This window comes from Podarcis tiliguerta (genome assembly GCF_965153285.1).
Source record: "Podarcis tiliguerta genome assembly, chromosome: 13".
In the NCBI taxonomy this organism is placed as follows: domain Eukaryota; kingdom Metazoa; phylum Chordata; class Lepidosauria; order Squamata; family Lacertidae; genus Podarcis; species Podarcis tiliguerta.
The window spans coordinates 5,376,201-5,395,572 of NC_139546.1; the positions used below are offsets into that span (position 1 = coordinate 5,376,201).

General features: G+C 48.1%; 1 protein-coding gene across 1 annotated transcript in view; it reads left to right on the forward strand.

The window, feature by feature from the left end:
• The window catches only part of LOC310661539 (uncharacterized protein), a 58,335-nt gene that overhangs the window by 21,386 nt on the left and 17,577 nt on the right, over positions 1–19,372 (forward strand). Inside the window, exons 3-6 of the mRNA XM_083407858.1 lie at positions 1,487–1,631; positions 2,072–2,145; positions 2,609–2,652; positions 2,786–2,853. Coding sequence (XP_083263984.1) covers positions 1,487–1,631; positions 2,072–2,145; positions 2,609–2,652; positions 2,786–2,853 — 331 coding nt within the window. The remainder of the gene's footprint in view (positions 1–1,486; positions 1,632–2,071; positions 2,146–2,608; positions 2,653–2,785; positions 2,854–19,372) is intronic.

Below are 19,372 nucleotides of genomic sequence, written 5' to 3' on the forward strand. Positions count from 1 at the left end.
TGGTGGGTACACTGCCTTTGGTTTCAAGGGAAAGGTCTCTAGCAGGCTTTAGCTCACACAGGGCAGAAGCGTAGTGAGATTTATTTTGTATTATTTCTTTCCACCATTGCTGCGTGTGACCCTTTGAAAAGAGGTTCCTTAAACTCTTTAATCTGAGGCAAGGAGGCAACAGCGAAAGGCTGAGGGTCCAAGGTGGTCCCTGAGTCCTGCTGAAAGAACTAATCTGTCAGTTCAGACTTCTGGGTTCCCTGGCATTTCCCATACGTATCCTCTGGGACAACACTGGGCCTCCACCACCACTGGCTATTCCTGGTCTCAGCTCGCGTCTGACGCTACAGTTCCCAGATGGACACAGAGGACAACTTTGAACATTAAAACCTCAGGAGCCACCAGCAATTTCATGCCCTGCGAGATTGCCCAGCAGCATGGTGTGGTAATGCAATAATTGGGGAATCTGCAGGCAGTGAGAGCCCATTCACATGAGAGCCCATACTGTATCCTGCTTCCTCCACAGGGCCAGGCCTCCAGGGATACGGCTTCAGCTCCAACTCCTGGGATCAAGAGCAAGATAACATCCCGGCGGTTAATGGCTGTCAGCCCTCACACCTCTTCCCCACTGCCCCTTCTCCGTGCGGGCATGGCTCCTTCCCGGTCCTGTTTGGCGCAGAAGGAGCAGCCAAAGTTTCCTCCCATTAAAACAGCCCCTCGAGTTATTTCAGAGAGGGAGGGGACTTTGGTTTCTGCTTCTGTGCTAGGCTGGTTGGGACGGAGCCCAGACGCCCGTACGGAGGAGGAAAGGTTGGGGCAGTTGATAAGATCAGGCAGCAGGAAATGCCCCCTTCCCAGGTCCCCCCCCCCCCACTGCCCCAGACTGGGCTAGTGTGGCTGGGAGCTAGGAGCCTGCTGATGTCGCCGTTTTCTTTGCAGGGAGGGAGCCTTTCCCCAACATATACTTTGTTCTGGTCCAATCCCTGGAGAGATGTGACGACCCTCAGGTACTGGGGCAGAGGGAACAAAGGGGTCCTTCCATAGTTTTTGGCCCATCAGAGGCCCATTCTCATATGATGTCCTGCTTCTTCCACAGGGCCACACCCCCAGGGATGAGGCTCCAGAGCCAGGATTGTTATTGAGAGACCATCGTGGCGGTTCCCGGCCCCTGACCCTTGCCTGCCTCCCCCTCCGTCCGTTCTCCATGCGGGCATGGCTCCTTCCCGGTCCTACTTGCCACAGAAGCAGCAGACAATATTTCCCCCGTCAAAAGCACTTCCAGAGTTATTCCAGAGCCAGGGGAGACTTTGGCTGCTGCTTCTGTGCCAGGCCGGCTGAGATGGAGCCCAGACACCTGTACGGAGGAGTTCAGGGTGGGGCAGCTAATAAGATCAGGTAGGAGGAAATGCCCCTTCCCAGGTCACCCCCCTCCTGCCCCAGACTGGGGCTAGCGTGGCTGGGAGCCAGGCACCTGCTGATGTCTCCGTTTCCTTTGCAGCGAGGACAAGGTTCAGCCTGGGAGCCACTGCATCCCGGGAGGGACTGGAACCCAGACAAAGGCCTCTCACCCCAGAGCTAATGGGACTGGGGGAAGGACAAAGACCCCCGTACGGACGCAAAGTTCAGAAAGGCTCAGAGTTCAGGTAGGGAGAAATGCCAATTGAGTGCTGGTGGGGGAGGGGAGGAGCAGGTCTGTCTCGCCCCAGTCCCTCGCCCCCCTCCTTCCAAGCCAGGTAGGAGCGATCGTTGGCAGCCAGTGGTGACGTGGGCATGGGCAGCATGGCAGGGGTGCTTGTTCTGTCCCCCTCCTTCCCTGGGTCAGCTGTCCAGGCACCCTTGCCAGCACTCAGGCTGTCACTGCAGAGGTTTGGGGGCTGCTCCCCCCGGGGGCCCTATGTCTACACCGCAAGAGGGTCCTGCCTAACAGGAGAAGGAGAGATGTGGAAGAGTGAGGAAGGGAGGGAGCTGGGAAGGCAGTCGGGGGGGGGGATATTAAGGGCAATGTGCCCCTGAAGGAAATCATTGAGGACGGCCCATGGGACCCCTGTCCCCTAGACAGTACCATGTCCTTGTTCCTTCGCAGGGCTGTGGTTTGGGGAAACCCAAAGAAGCCCAGCAGCAGCCCAGCGGTGCAGGGAAACCCACCAAAATCCGGAGGTATGCTGTGACCTTGTGTGGCAGGGGAAGGGTTTCCCAGTGCTCTTGCCAGCTGGAGGAGGAAGGCCTGATTTAGAGATCCCTATAGTTTTATGGAGAGGGTTTCTCTGTGGTCCGCCTGGCCAGGACAAGGATTGGGATCCTCTGCCAAGGCTGCGCTGGGGCGGTTTTAGGATGGCACGACTGGGGCGCTCAGGCTGGGCACCACGCTGCAGAGGGGGCTAAAACTATGCAGAAGAAGAAGAGGGAGGGGTGCCAAATCATAGGGTGGTACAGGCAGGGCCGTAGCTAGGGGGTGGTGAGGTGGGCCCCCAACAGGTGAGGGGTGGGGCACAAAATCGGCTCAAAAATATGTCCATAAATATGTCTAAATATATAGATGATAATAATAAATATTATCATCTATATATTTATCTGGAACTCCTCCAAGCAATCAGAATAACAGAGCTTGTTTCTTCCTCAGGCGAGAGGCCCGCCAGAACGAGGGGGGAAAGGCTCCCACTTCAGGTAAGTGGAAATGCCAACTGAGTGCCCCATATTTTAGGAATGCTTCCTTCCTGTGTCCCCCCTCCCTCATGCACCAGACTGGTGCTATCATCTAGGATCCAGTCGCTTGCTGGTTCCTCCGTTTTCTCTGCAGGGAGGGAGCCTTTCCCTAACGTTTACATCGTACTGGCGAAATCCCTGGAGGGACATGGCAAACATCAGGTACTGGGACAGAAGGAAGGGGTCCTTGGGGAACTTCTTTTTTGGGGAGGGGGTCATCAAAAATGGGGCAGTAGTTTTTCATCCGCCCCAGCCCCTTCTCATCAGATGCTTCCTGCTTCCTCCACAGGACCACACCTCCAGGGATGAGGCTGTAGCGCCTGCTCCCGGGATGAAGAACAACAGACCATCGTGGTGGATCCCGGCCCCTGATCCTCGCCTGCCTCACCCTCCATCCGTTCCCCGTGCGGGCATGGCTCCTTCCCGGCCCTACTTGGCGCAGAAGTAGCCACCAAGGTTTCGCCCCATCAAGAACACCTCAAGAGTTATTCCGGATCCGGGGGAGACTTTGGCTGCTGCCTCTGTGCCAAGCCAGCCTGGACGGAGCCCAGATGCCTGTAAGGAGGAGGCCCCAGCTCCAGCTCCAGCGATGAAGGGCGAGAGAACATCCTGGCGGTTCCCGGCTGGCAACCCTGGCATCTCTTCCCCACTGCCCCTTCTCCATGCGGGCATGGCTCCTTCCCGGCCCTACTTGGCGCAGAAAGAGGAGCCAAGGTTTCCCCCCATCAAGAACACCTCAAGAGTTATTCTGGAGCCGGGGGAGACTTGGGCTGCTGCCGCTGTGCCAGGCCAGTCGGGATGGAGCCCAGATGCCCGTATGGAGGAGGACAGGGTGGGGCAGCTAATAAGATCAGGTAGGAGGAAATGTCCCTTCCCAGGTCCACCCCCCTCCTGCCCCAGACTGGGGCTAGCGTGGCTGGGAGCCAGGCACCTGCTGATGTCTCCATTTGTTTTGCAGCGAGGAGAAGGTTCAGCCTGGGAGCCGCTGCATCTCGGGAGGGACTGGAGCCCAGACAAAGGCCTCTCACCCCAGAGGTACTGGGACAGAGGGAAGGACAAAGATCCCCATAGGGAGGCAAAGTGTGGAAAGGACCAGAGTTCAGGTAGGGAGAAATGCCAATTGAGTGCTGGAGTGGGGGGGGGGAGCAGTCCCGTCTCTCCCCAGCCCCTCGCCCCCCTCCTTCCAAGCCAGGGGTCTGGCCATTATGTGCCCAGGCAGGAGCAGCGATCGTTGCAGCCATTGGTGACGTGGGCATGGGCAGCATGGCAGGGGTGCTTGTTCTGTCCCCTTCCTTTCCTGGGTCAGCTGGCCAGACACCCTCGCCAGTGGGTGTACTTTGTTCTGGCCAAATCCCTGGAGAGACGTGAGGACCCTCAGGTCCTGGGGCAGAAGGAAGGAAGGGGTCCTTCTGAAACAGGTTTGGGGAGTCGTAGGAACACTGTCCCCTGTGGCTGTTGCCCAAGCCGCCCTTATAAAAAGGACAGGTAAGAGGAAGGAAAGATTTGCATAGGGCTGGGAGAACACCCTACAAGTTGAGTGTCAACAGAGAATGGAAGAACCTTCCTGCATGAGAGGAGAAAAGAGATGGTCTCGTCCAGAAGTGGATTCCCCCACAGGGCCACGCTTCAAGAGAATGGTCTCCATCGCCACTTCCCAAGCTGATGGACAAGAGCCTAACTCTGTCCTCTGTGGCATTCCAGTCTTGCATTTCTGGATTGACTCCCAAAATATGTGTGAGCAGGAAAGAGTGATAACATGCACCAGCTCCTTGATTAAGCACTTCTCTCAACATTTGAACTTTGATGTGAGTAAACATGTCTCAAGGTGACTTCTGGTGACCAAGGTGACCAAGACTTAATGCTGAAAATTCAGATTAATTTTTTTCATAGGGCCACACTTCCAGAGAATGGTCTCAGTTGCCAGCACACAAGGTGATGGAGAGAGTGTAACTCTGTCTTCTGTGGCATTCCAGTCTTGCTTTTCTGGATTGTAAAGTCCTTCCATGTTGCTAGAGGAATCCATGCTGCTCTGTGCCTTACATGTCTTCTGGGATGTCCCGGTTGCTGTCTGAATGTGCCCTTCCCTGAAAGAGGAGAGCGGCATGACTGGCACATGTTAAAACTAAACAAAGAAATTAGAGCAACTGGTTGCTTTCAATATGCCAACAATTTCGTAATAAACAATGTTAAAAAGGGGAAAAAATAATGAGCTGTTTCCTTTCCTTCTCTGCCTTCTCTGGCTGCTACTGGGAGCTCTGCTTAAGAAGGCTGGAGCCAGCTGGTTCTCATCAGCACTTTCTCCTTGGAGTCCTTGAAGCTGCAGGTGAAGTCACTCCCCCTTCTCCCCCTTCAGGCTGCTGTTCAGCAGGTGAAGCTGATTTCTGCCCCATGACACTATCCCCCTCCCCAAGGTGTGCCTCCACCTGCTGGGTGGGTGCCGGCTTTGGGGGAGCACAGTGGTGGAAGTGAGGGACCACCGGGGGGGGGGGTGAGCATCTTCCCATGCAAGGCATCTTCCCAGGAGGATTTTCCATGAAGGCCATGAAATTGGTCGTAGACCCCAAATCTATCATCTTCTTCTTTGGCGATCACTCGTAGCCGAGTAAGATTGTCTTCCATGAACACGGTCTTAACAGTGAGTCCATAATGGACTGTGGAGGCCAATTCTGGATCCACACATCCTTCCACAGTGGGGACAAAGGTTTCTGGGTGGGAGTTGATGACGGTGAGGGTTTGCCAAGCATGCTTTCCTCTTAACTTGTTTCTCCCTTTCGTCCTGAGTTTGAGTGTCTTCAAAGTCCATGACACCGTTGGTAAAGGATGTTCTCCACTTGGAGCGTTCGCAGGCCAGCATTTCCCGATTGCTTACACAACATTTCTTTTAGATCTGCCTTGAGAGAGTCTTTAAACTTCTTTCGTTGAGTACCAGCATTACATTTCTAAGTTGCTTGGGAAGATGATAATCAGGCATAGCCCAGGTCTGTAAGGCTGTTTTCCAGGTGCTTGGAGAGGGTGGTGTGAGGCATCTGGGCATTAGGAAAACAAGTCAAGTCTGTGGCCCTCCTAAATAGGGAAATTCTGTTTCTGGGCAGCTGGCAGAGCCCCTCTTCACTGGGCATGGGACTGCCACATTCCCCGGCCTCCACGGGAGACTCACAGTCCCTCTCTGTGCCTCTGTTCCTTTTTGGCCACCATCAAAGGACTCCCATACTGATCCTAAGCTGAATAACTGCCCAGCCCAGCTGACCTCCCCACTCCAGAGCCCACCGGTCTCAACCGACTCTCAACTGCCTCCCCACCAACATTCAAACTCCCTTTCAAAGGCTCCTCCAATCGTCACTCTCCCCCAGAATTCCACTCTCTCTCTTCCCCCCTCCCTCCCTGCTTGACATTCCCCTGGGAATTCTAATAGAATTACCTTAGTTACAATATTGTTATAGATTGAGGGAGGATCCCACTAAACCCTAGAAATTAATAAATGGTGGGGTTTGGGATTATTTGGGATGTGAAGGGAGAAATACAAGCTGCAGAGGAATTCCTGGGCTACCCTATGCAAAAGGACCTGACCAAACTAGGACCATTAAGAATCAGTTGCCAGAGCTGTGGACAAAGACAGTGAATTTGGAAGGGGGCCAGTATACAGTGGTACCTCAGGTTAAGAACTTAATTCGTTCTGGAGATCTGTTCTTAACCTGAAACTGTTCTTAACCTGAGGTACCACTTTAGCTAATATAGCCTCCCACTGCTGCTGTGCCGCTGCCACACGATTTCTGTTCTCATCCTGAAGCAAAGTTCTTAACCACTAAAGCCTTCTCTGTCAAGTCATCCTGTTAGAAGCACTTGAGCTTCCCGTTTCTGGATCCTATGAAATTGGGGTAGTGAGCTGTAGGTTCTGCTCCATGTTCTAAAAAGCAGATGTCATCCCCTACATGATCCTGGTAATTGTAGTTTTCAGGGGTTCTGGGAATTGTAGTTCAGTGAGAGGAAAGTTGCAAACAGGATCATTTGGGGGACGTTATGTGCTTTAAATTCTCATTGGATGCACTTTAAATCATAGGATCAAAGAATTGTGGAGTTGGGAGGGACCCCGAGGGGCATCTAGACCAACCCCCTACAATGCAGGGATTACAGCTGAAGAATCCATGGCAGATGGCCATCCCACCTCTGCTCAAAAACCTCAAAGGAAGCAGAGTCTACCACTCTCTGGAGGGATTTCTTCCCACTGTCAAACAGCTCTTCCTGTCAGAAAGTTCCTCCTGAAGTTGAGTCGGACTCTCCTTACTTGTAACTTGAACCCATGGCTTCAGGTCTTGAGGGCCTCTGGAGCAGGAGAAAAGAAGCTTCCTCCCTCCTCCCTGTGACGGCCCTTGAGATATTGAGGGCAAAACATTTCTCTCTCCCCTTTCTCCACCCTAAGCAGAATTGCAAGGGGTCAGTGCATCTGGCTGGTAAGAAGATGGTCAGAGTCTGGGGTCCAGCCACGGCTGGCAGTGGGCAGGATCCTGGCATTGTCTGGGGTTGGACTAGATGACCCTTGGGATCCCTTCCAACTCTACTGCTGCACTGGCTCCCGGTGGAGTACAGGGTCAGATTTAAGGTGCTGCTTTTGACCTTTAAAGCCCGTTACGGCCTAGGACCCTCGTACCTATGGGACCGCCTCTCCCGATATGCCCCACAGAGAGCCTCAAGGTCCATAAATAGCAACACCCTAGTGGTCCCAGGCCCTAAGGAAGTTAGATTGGCTTCCACCAGAGCCAGGGCCTTTTCAGCTCTGGCTCCGGCCTGGTGGAACGCTCTGCCTCATGAGACCAGGGCCCTGCGGGATCTGATTTCTTTCCGCAGGGCCTGTAAGACAGAGTTGTTCCGCCTGGCCTTTGGCTTGGAGCCAATTTGATTCCCTCCCTCCCTCTCTTTCTTTTTTCTTTTCCTTCTCCTCCTGCGATGAGGCGACATTTTAATATTTTAATGTTCCATTATTTTAATGTTGTATTTTACTTTTGTTTTTAAGTTGTAATCATTCATCTTGTTTTTATTATTGCTTGTAAGCCGCTCTGAGCCCGGCCTTGGCTGGGGAGGGCGGGGTATAAATAAAAAATATTATTATTATTATTATTATTATTATTATTATTACCATCAAGCAGCCAAAGGAAGGGGCGGGGGAGCAAGATGCAGAACAAGGGGAGGCACAACCACACACCCCAACAGCACCCTCTGGCCTGACCCACGGTGGCCTCATCCCAGAACACTTTGAAACCCCCCCCCCATTTTATTTTTATTAATTCAGCTGCCTGGCAACCCAGCAGCCTGGCCCCTGCTTCCCAACCGATATCACAAAGTGCTGCTTTGCATGCAAGCCTTACAGTGGCCTGCAAGAGGGATGCCTGTCAGATGATGGTGAGAGACTTGCCGAGACAAGTGATAATGAGAAGGAACTCTGAAGGTAGGAGTCCCAGAGGAGATGAGTGGCAAATTATTATTATTATTATTATTATTATTATTATTATTATTATTATTATCTGTTGCAGGTACATGTGGCTTGGCTCCCTGGCTTGACATCTCCACAGATGCCGACACCTTGGCAGGTCCTCAACTGTAGCCCCCAGGGCCAACCCCTGGGACATGTGGAAGAGGCATGTCTGCATCCAACCCGGGTCAAAGGAAGAGAGAGGGGAGCAATATGCTCCTTTCTCTCCAGGAGAGCAGGGAAAAGGACCTCACACAGAGCCCTCTCTGCCAATTGTCTTTCTAAGGTCTGAGCCCCTGCCCCTCAGCAATGCAGCTCTGCAGACTTAGCTCCTTTTTATGCTGCTGGAGCCCCAAATGGATGGTTTGTGCACAGCCTTTGGTTTTAAGGGAAATGTGTCTAGCAGGCTTCAGCTTGCAGAGGGCAGCAGCCTAGTGATATTCTTTTGTATTCTTTCTTTGCAACATCTATGCGTGTGACCCTTGATAATAAGGTTCCTGCCCCAAGCGGCTTACAATCTTCAATATGACACAGGGAGGGAACAGAGAAAGGTTGGGGTCCAGGGTGGATCCTGAGTCCTCCTGCGAGACATAAGCCAGGGTCTCTGAATTTAGACTTTGGGATTCTCGGACATTTCCCATCTGTAACCTCTTCCTCTGTTTTTGCAATACTACAATTAAGGTGAAGCTATTAGAATTCCAAAGGGAATGTCAAGCAGGGAGGGAGGGGGGAAGAGAGAGAGAGAGGAATTCTGGTGGAGAGAGAAGATTGGAGGAGGCTTGGAAAGGGAGTTGTTGAAATGTTGGGGTGAGGCAGTTGAAAGTGTTGAGAGCGGTGGGTTCTAGAAGGGGGCACTTGGTGGGGGGACTGAAGCTGGGAAATTTGAAGTTATCATTGTTAGGCCGAATTGCTGTGATAAAAATGAATGTATTGCCAATTTTTGGATAAGATGGACTGTTTCAAGAAGTGGCAGAAAGATATTTCCAGATTTGTTTGGCAGGGCAAGAAGCCTAGAATAAAATTTAAGATATTAACTGATGCTAAAGAAAGAGATGGATTTGCCCTGCCAGACCTTAAACTTTATTATGAATCAGCTGCTTTTTGCTGGCTGAGAGAATGGCTGCTTCTTGAAAACACTGACGTGTTGGATCTAGAAGGTTTCAATAATGCATTTGGCTGGCATGAATATTTGTGGTACGATAAGGTAAAAGCACATAAAGCGTTTAAAAATCATATTGTTAGAAAAGCATTGTTTAATGTTTGGATAAGATATAAGGATTTGTTAGAAAAGAAAACCCCAAGATGGCTGTCACCAATGGAAGCGAAGGCACAGAAAAAACTCAATATGGAGGCCAAATGGCCGAAATATTGGGAAATTCTGGAACAAGTTGGAGACAGAATAAAATTGCAGAGCTTTGAAAAATTGAAAAATAAAGTGAGAGATTGGCTCCATTATTATCCAATAATGGAGGCATACAATTTGGACAAAAAAGTTGGTTTCCAGGTGGAAAAATCAAAATTGGAAGCAGAATTGTTAGAGCCAAAAATCAAGAATCTGTCAAGAATGTATAACTTGCTGTTGAAATGGAATACTCAGGATGAAATGGTGAAATACAAAAAGGGAGGTGTGAGAAGGTCATTGAAATAAGTTAATGGAAGATAAGATATTGAAATTGTTTGATGTGTTTTAAATTGTTTTTGTTTTGTTTTGTTAGTTTAATGCGTTAGTGTTAGGTGTTAGTGTTATGTAGTGTTTTTGTACTGTATTGTATTGTCCATTTTTATTTCTTCTATGTAGTGTTTTAATTGTTGGAAATGTAATAAATATTTTTATTTTTTTTTTAAAAGGAACTGAAGCTGGGCTGGGCTTAGGATCAGTAGTCCAGTCGACATTGCCATGGGCATGCGGTGAAGAGGGGCTCCTTTCTGTCTCCTAGGTCCTAAGCCCAGTAGGCCACAGCAACTGCTGTGGCACCGTGAGGAAGAAGGGGAGGCCGCCAGATCTGGAATCTTGGGAGTCGTGGTAAGTTGATTCCTGTGCCAGGAGGTTGTGGCCCCAACCTGAGTGAAACAGGGCTGGGGTGTGGTGGAGAGCAGGCCTGTCTCTCCCCAGCCCTTCGCCCCCTCCTTCCAAGCCAGGGGTCTGGCCATTATGTGCCCAGGCAGGAGCAGCGAGCGTCGGCAGCCAGTGGTGACGTGGGCATGGGCAGCATGGCAGGGGTGCTGATGTCTCCGTTTGCTTTGCACCTGGGAGCCGCCACATCCCGGAAGGGACTGGAGCCCAGACGGAGGAAACTTGGGACAGGGGAAAGGAACAGCCTTAGGAAATGCACAAGAAGGGCCTGCAGGATCAGGCCAAGGGCCCCTCTGGTCCAGCCTCCTCTCCTAGGGGCCACCCAGATGTGTGTGGAAAAGCCGCAAGCAGGATTTAAGCGGAAGTGCCCTCTGCCCACCTGGGACTTCCTGCAATGGCTTTTCTGAAGCATTGTTGCCTCCATCAGGACTAGTGGCCTTTGATCGCCCTCTCCTCCGTTAAGTCGCCTCATCCTCTTTTAAAGCCATGCAGTCAGAGATGCTCTTTTGGTGCCTCTCAAGGTCTGTGACCTAAGTCGCCTAATGCTCTTTTTAAAAAATAATATTTTATTGAGTTTTCCAATTTAACAATCCAATAAGAACCACATTATAACATTCGAAATTACTATATAGTGGTACCTCAGGTTACATACGCTTCAGGTTACATACTCCGCTAACCCACAAATAGTGCTTCAGGTTAAGAACTTTGCTTCAGGATGAGAACAGAAATGGTGCTCCGGCGGCACAGCAGCAGCAGGAGGCCCCGTTAGCTAAAGTGGTGCTTCAGGTTAATAACAGTTTCAGGTTAAGTACAGACCTCCGAAACGAATTAAGTACTTAACCCGAGGTACCACTATACAATAAAAAAGCCAAATATATTGTCAAATGATATATCTTTGTGTGACTTCCCATGCTCTGAATTTCATGGAGTGCTAATAATTTAATATCACATTGCATTTCTTAATTAGTCAATAAACCATTCCGATGTTACTTCTTCACTTAATTTTCATTTATGTTTACAACCACTGGTCTGTTCAAACTTTCGCCTTCATAGTTCTGGTGAAATATTTCCCCTGATATTATCCACTTCCTGCAATTCCATTTTCAGTTTCTGCCATCAGGAGCCAATATACGCCAGATCCCATACAGAAAGACACCATTAGCTCAGGGCAGCTCTCCAGAATTCCCCTCCATAGCCTCGTATCATCTCCCAACATCCTGGTATCTCTGCAAAAACAAAGTAGTTCTAATCTAGGTTTTTTTCCTTCCTTCCACTGAGGGAACAGGAGCAGAGTTCTTTCAAACCGACTTGTGTATTTCAAGTCATTGCCTTTTGGGAGAGGTTAACCAGGCAAAGCTGCAAATACATATATATCAAAAAAGAATTTAAAAAAGCTCACCTCCTCCTGGGGCTATACACTTAATCCACCAATTTTTTCAGCGAGTGGGCCAGTCCTTTGTACTGTTGTTTCTGCTCCTCAGTGATCTTTAGTTTCGTTTTCTGCTCTCAAGAGATATTTTAACTGTCATTGTCCGCCATTAATCCCAGGCATATCCAGAATTCTCCTCTAGGCCTTCTTCCAGCCGTTAATGAGATAATATCTCTACGCTAAAAGGATAGCTCCATTAGGAATTCCTTTCATCTTTCCCTTAGTGATCATTGCCAGACTCATAGTCAAAATTTCACCAGTCCGTTTCGCAATTAAAATAGCATCCACTTACATTTTCAAGATGTATTTTGGTCACGACGAAACTCTTTCCCCAGATCAGTTCCTTCTCAGTGGCTGATTAAATTAGCAAGTTATTTTGTCTCTGGTGGTTCAGGACATGCCTGTTAATTAAGTCCAAATTTTTATCTTAAAAAGCAGGTGTTCTCTGCTCGTGGCGCCGGCTTGGGAGAGTTGCCACAGCCGTGCGGGGTACACCCAGCTCCCACTGCCCCCTCTTCCTTCTATTTTTTTTTAATATAATTTTTATTAAGTTTACAAATAAGACAAATTAATACAATTCAAACAATTTATAAAACCATTCTCTCATTTTTTGACTTCCCTCAACTTGGCTGGTACTCCTTCCCTTCTCAATTTTCCACACATTTCTTAGTTCTTATCTACTTCTTAAATTAAGTCTGCTTTCAATCCATAATTTTAACTTTCTTTTTTACAAAGCTTCGCTAAACGTTACAAGCGTTATTTGTTTTTCACCTAAATTATGCATATATTCTGAAAATTTTTCCCATTCTTCAATAAATCTCTGATCTCGTCGATTCCTAATTCTTCCTGTCATTCTATCCAGTTCTGCAAAGTCCATCATTTTCATGCTCCATTCTTCCAGTGTTGGTAGTTCTTCTTGTTTCCATTTCTGGGCTAACAATATTCTCGCTGCTGTTACTGCGTACAAAAATAATTTCCTATCTTTCTTGTTTATCTCATTTCTCACAATACCTAGCAGGAATGCTTCTGGCTTCTTAACAAATGTATATTTAAACATTTTCTTCAATTCATTATATATCATTTCCCAATAATTTTTAATTTTCTTACATTCCCACCACATATGATAAAATGTACCTTCTTTATCTTTACATTTCCAACATTTGTTACATCCCTTGTACATCTTAGCTAATTTCACTGGTGTTAAGTACCATCGATACATCATTTTCATCACATTTTCTTTTATAGTTGTACAAGCAGTAAATCTTAATCCTTCTCTCCACAATTTCTCCCAATCCTCCATATATATGTTATATCCAAAGTCTTTCGCCCATGCCCCCTCTTCCTTCTAGACGGGCAGCAGGTATCAGACGATCTGCAGGTGGAGAGCCCCCCCCCCAACCCCAGGGGGGTTAGGAGGATAATTACTCCCATATTATCCTCTGTTACCAGCACGGATGGGCTCCAGTGTAATTGGCACAGGCGATCGCCATGGCAGACAAACAGGAAGTCCTCTTTTAAAGCCATGCAGTCTGCTGCATCTCATGGTCATCTGATTGTTCCTGCCAAAAAGCGGCTCTTGTGAGCTCCGCAGTGGGGTGGGCTTTAAGTCCCTGGGGTGGGTGTGACAGCTGGATGGGCGGCTGAGGGGACGTTCTGTCCCTGGCGTTTGTCTGTGACAGCCCGTTCACATGTTAAAGCAGTTCTTAGCGTCGAGTTCTCCCCTGCTTCAAAGATACCTTCTTTCTTCCAGGATCACCTATTTTCACTGTTGTGGCTGCTGCTGAAGCTGCCCTTACAAATAGAACAGGTAAGAGGAAGGAAAGATTTGCATAGGGTGCGGAGAAGCCTCTACAAGTTGAGTGTAAGTGTTCATGCTGTGGAGGCAGTTCTGAAAAAAAGGCCTACACTAATAAGATGAGTTTGGGAACTGGGGGCCTTCCTACAGCGGTTCCTTGACTACAACTCCCATTGGTTCTTGACCACTATCCTTTCCCCCCTGCTTTTTTAATAAAAAGGAACAGCTTGAGGATTCCCCAGCAATGCCGTCAACGAGCTCCCTGCTGGCTGGCAGAAGGAATCCAATTTTCTATTTACTTATGAATATTTACTTAAAGTCCAATTGTCCACAGGAAAAGTCGGCGTTTTCTGGCAACAGCTATGCGGCTTCACTCCTTGAAAGTAGCGGTTGATTCAATGTACCGCGCCGCTCATCCCACGTCGCTCCGGAGCCCCGAAATTGGGTCTCCCCGCGAGCAGGGGAGGTGCAAAAGGTACCTGCCGAATCCCAAGTCCACGGGCTTCTTCCGCCCGTGGTTTTTAGCAGGTCTCCGCCTTGCCGTGGCGGTCAGACCCTAATTTTCCAAGGAGCAGATTCCTCCGAGACGGAGGAAATCCGCCATTACCAGAAGCGCCAACCCGGAAGTGTCTGCTGGCTGGCAGAAGGAAGAGGCTTTGGGTGACGGTGAAAAGAGGAATTCCAGAGCGTTTGGATCTCAACTGAAGGACTGTATTCCAGTTTCTGATTTTTCAGCTGCTGGAGCATTTGAAAGCTATGGTGTGATAAATAGAGGCTTTACAAAAGAGTGAACTTTTCCCTGTTCATCCTTTCGAACTATCAGATATTTTTTCCCGTTAAATCAAGATAAAATGAATTTTTCTACTCTGAGAAATATTCCGGGGCTGCATGCACCACTGAAGCTGCAAATGGAATTCAAAGCAGTGAAGCAGGTCCAGCATCTTCCTTTCCTTAATAGTTCTACCTTGTCCCTGGATATCTGGAAAGGCAATTGTGACTGCATGGTTTTGAATGGGAGATCCTCATCTTTTGGTTGAACACAAACTTGGTTTCTTATAATGCGCACTTACGCCATCCTTCTGTTCATGGAAATGTTTCTTACCTGTGTCCCTGTAGGTTCAAGTAAGCAATATTAAACGGTAGTCGTACAGCGCTTGTTTTGATACACACAATCTCTCACCTACCTCGATAAAAAAGGCACATTAAATGCTTAGATATATTACTTTTGTTCTGTGTTTACTGTCAGTACAAATGTCTTGTAATTGGGTATTTTTTTTTTAAAAAAAGAATCGGGAAATATGTCTTTATTCAGGGCAATTGCTGTTTCATGTCTGCAACTGTGGAACTGTAGATATTAAAAAGTCTATAGAAAAAGGACATTTTAGATTGAACATTCTTGTTCTTTGCCATATATAACCCAGGTATTTGCTGTCTGATCATTCTTTCCTTGTGCTTGATGACTTGACATGCCATCTTTTAAAAACAATGAATAAAATTTTCTATAAATGCAAACACACACACACACACACACACACAGAAACCCAAGCTCCCTGCTGGAGCAATGCAAAATCTGAAGAGTTTGGGCTGTTGCAATTTTGGAAATGAGGCCTGGCACTAGAGGGAGAGATCCGCTTATCATCAGCACACAGCCTCTAAGACTCTCACCAGAGCGAGAAAACTTCCCAAATTAAATCAAAATAAGGAGAGAGAATTCAAAGAATTAGTGGAACAATTCTTGAAAAGTGTCTGGGGGTGAAATAAGGGAGTCCACTCCAGACCGCGTGGGGAAAATCGAAGTGGAGAGAAACGGGTACAACTAAACCTTTAGTCTCAGAGTATATGGGCATAGAAGGGATCACAGAATTGTGGAGCTGGAAGGGACCACAAGGATCATCTAGTCCAACCCCCTGCAATGCAGGGATCTTTTTGCCCAACGTGGGGCTTGAACCCACAACCATGAGATTAAGAGTCTCATGCTCTACTGACTGAGCTATCCAGGATGATTGTTCCGCAACGGAGCTCAGCACATGTCCAGGTAAAATTTTTATCTAATACAATCCAAGGCTGGTATTGATAGAATCCCAACAAAAATTAAAACCTGCTTCTTGCCCTTCTGAAGTCTTTCAAATGACAAGTATTCATTTAGTTAGTGACAATCCAGCATAGGATGTAATGCGGATGCTTTCAAAAAGTGTATTTTGCTGCCACCACGTGGCCAGAGCTGGTTTCAGTTATCGCGTCCCTTGAATTCAGCTTTCCGAATTGACGCTTCTGAGATTGTGACACCCTGATCCAAGATGCTATGCTACTCACCTCAGTGATATTCTGAAAGTAGCTCCGTGTCCAGCTTGTGATGCAGCTTGATAATAACGCATCAGGTCATGAGTGTTCAATTGGCGTACTTATAATCCAGGTATTGATTCAATAGACCACATTCTCTTAGATTGCCCTTTACACAGCACACCTCACCAACTGATGCTGAGCAAAATGTTGGACTTCCAGCCTAGAACTCCGAGAAGAAGTCAAATGAGGTTTCTCCTGGCAGATCGGAACAAAGATATCACTGCTTTAGTAGCCTCCTTTTTAGCCACAATCTTACCCGAAAGGTCCATCCTTTCAGGGAACAGACAGGGAGAAGCAGAATATCTAAGTGCACACAAGCACAGCGTGACCGTATGACCCTCAACAGCTTCACCCTGTCCTTTTAATTATCCCAGTGACTTGAAATGTTTTATACTGTGATGCCAAGAAAGGTATTTGGTTTGATTAATCCAGGTATCCTCTTCAAAAATAATGCATTATCCAGACTCATGGGGCAACCCAATGGGTCCCAGCACAAGTTCCACAACTGCTTGAGGTCCCTCTTTCTTTTGAATCCTTGATCTCTCTTCCCCTCCCTGCTCTCCTGACTTGGCTTCTAGCTGTTGATGTTAGCTGGATGTCAAGGCGGATGAATGACGCAGTGAGAAAACAACTAAAAAGGAGGCGCAGAATGCCAGCTGGAGGAGATACTCGTTTCTGCCATGGCTGCACCTCACCCACTGCATATAAGGATCCTGTGTATTTCTGCATTTTTATGTTCTGTCTGTTGTACACAGCCCAGAAAGCTTTCCTTTAAATTGCTCTGTTAGCACAGGGAGAACACAGGTAATTGCAGGGATAACACAGGTTCACCTGACCTGCTGGAGCTACAGCATGCAATTGAGAAATTGCAATCCCTGTCCCCGATTTGCACCCATTGCTATTATGTGCCTAAGCGGTTGTGTGAAGCCTCACTTGATGCTCACTATGAACTGCTAGGTGGCTATATTTTTTGGCTCTATGTCTGCATACAAACAATTGCTGTATTGTTTTTAATATTTGGTTGGAAGCTGCCCAGAGTGGCTGAGGAAACCCAGCCAGATGGGCAGGGTATAAATTATTATTATTATTATTATTATTATTATTATTATTATTATTATCCAGCAATTGTGGTATTAGATCATACAGGATCATTTGTGGATAATGCCCAGTTCTGAATAATGCCAGCAGTTCTGCATGTACTTGCCAGTGCTGAGAGTTCATTGTTTCAAAATCCGCCAAAAGTGAATTCCCAAGACTATGAAGAGTTCTTCAAAGATGGAAGGACAGAATAAAAGACAAGGGTTTGATGCAAATGCAACATGTTGCACTTTCGGATGTTTTTGAAACACCACCATCTGGCAGGCACATTAGGATTTTAAAACAACACACCTTGCCATTGTGCGTGTCTGTGTAGAATTGTCTTCATGTTGCAACTGATGTACACAACAACAAAAACTATAGAAGGTATAAAGGTAAAGGGACCCCTGACCATTAGGTCCAGTCGTGGCCGACTCTGGGGTTGCAGCGCTCATCTCGCTTTATTGGCCGAGGGAGCCGGTGTACAGCTTCCGGGTCATGTAGCCAGCATGACTAAGCTGCTTCTGGCAAACCAGAGCAGCACACAGAAGCGGCGTTTACCTTCCCGCCGGAGTGGTCCCTATTTATCTACTTGCACTTTGACGTGCTTTTGAACTGCTAGGTTGGCAGGAGCAGGGACCGAGCAATGGGAGCTCACCGCATCGCGGGGATTGGAACCACTGACCTTCTGATCGGCAAGTCCTAGGCTCTGTGGTTTAACCCACAGCGCCACCCGCGCCCCAACAGAAGGTATAAAAAGTAAAGGTAAAGGTACCCCTGCCCGTACGGGCCAGTCTTGACAGACTCTAGGGTTGTGCGCTCATCTCACTCTATAGGCCGGGAGCCAGCGCTGTCCGCAGACACTTCCGGGTCACATGGCCAGCGTGACAAGCTGCATCTGGCGAGCCAGCGCAGCACACCGAACACCGTTTACCTTCCCGCTGGTAAGCGGTCCCTATTTATCTACTTGCACCCGGGGGTGCTTTCGAACTGCTAGGTTGGCAGGCGCTGGGACCGAACGATGGGAGCGCACCCCGCCCGGTGATTCGAACCGCTGACCATGTGATTGGCAGGTCCTAGGCGCTGAGGTTTTACCCACAGCGCCACCCGCGCCCTATTATAATAGGGTACAAAATCCAGCTTCCAGCAAATTTCTGGTCCTCATGGTCTTTGAAAACTTGAAGCTGTGTGGACAACACCTGATAAAGTCTAAGACACCAGAGAGGTTGCTGAATAAGATTTTTGGGGGTTGTGGGTGGGGCTTTCACATCCTTGGAATGCCAAGACGGAACAAACGTACAATGCATTTGAACAGAATCAGAATGTTCTGCAAAAGGAGGAGTTATGCAGATGGGCTCAGTTTGATCCCCAACCATCTTTCCTTGGCAGTTTTAAAATGGCGTTAAATGTTTTTGCACAATCACTGGTAGGGCTGCACTTGAAAGAAACTCAGAGATTGTTTGGTGTGGAGAGTGCTTAGAGAGCACAACCAGGGCAGGGTACAAATAACTACTACTACTACTACTACTACTACTATTATTATTATTATTATTATTAGCCTACACTAACCAGCAATTGCTCTGGAAGGTCTCAGAGCAGCAGTATTTCCACAAACACACATGGCTTTAGCCCATGGGTAGGCAAACAAAGGACCAGGAGCCAGATCCGGCCCAATCGCCTTCTAAATCCGGCCCATGGATGGTCCGGGAATCAGTGTGTTTTTACATAAGGAGAATGTGTCCTTTTATTTAAAATGCATCTCTGGGTTATTTGTGGGGCATAGGAATTCGTTCATATTTTTTTTTCCAAAGTATAGTCCAGCCCCCCACAAGGTCTGAGGGACAGTGGACCGGCCCCTGCTGATAAAGTTTGCTGACCTCTGCTAGCCATTGAGGTCCCCAATCCAGGCACGTTTTCCTTGGAAGGAAACCCCATGGAACTGTTGGAATTTATTTCCATGTAGAAGACAAGCCTCCAGATTAGGATTGGAAACAACACTTTTCCCCAGATGCTGCCCAAATTGGTTCTTTTGTTCATTCTATTCTATTCTATTCTATTCTATTCTATTCTATTCTATTCCACATTGAATTCCCTAAAACGATGCTCATCTTAAGTCTGCATTATGCCTCCTGCAGTCCTGCATCAATTTTGAGCTTTTCCATCATCCCCACTGCACCCCACCCTGTTACTCTGCTTCCCCTCCAGTTTACTCAGAGTAACATTTCTGGGTATTCCCCAATACTATTCACCACGTTGTGACATTGTAGGTGGTGCTGATAAAGATATCCCCGAATGGCAGCTTTATTTCTTTCCCAAAAATGGACCAGGGCTCCCGCCGACACATTCCTGCATCCACACAGCTGCAAGGAGGTCCAGGAATCAGCATCCCAGAAGCTGACCGCTTCTTCTTGCACTGCTTCCCAATTAGCATCCCTCTCTTTACACACGAGGAGTCCGCTGCAGCGGGCAAGGGTGGCCCATCCCTGGGCATGCAGCAGC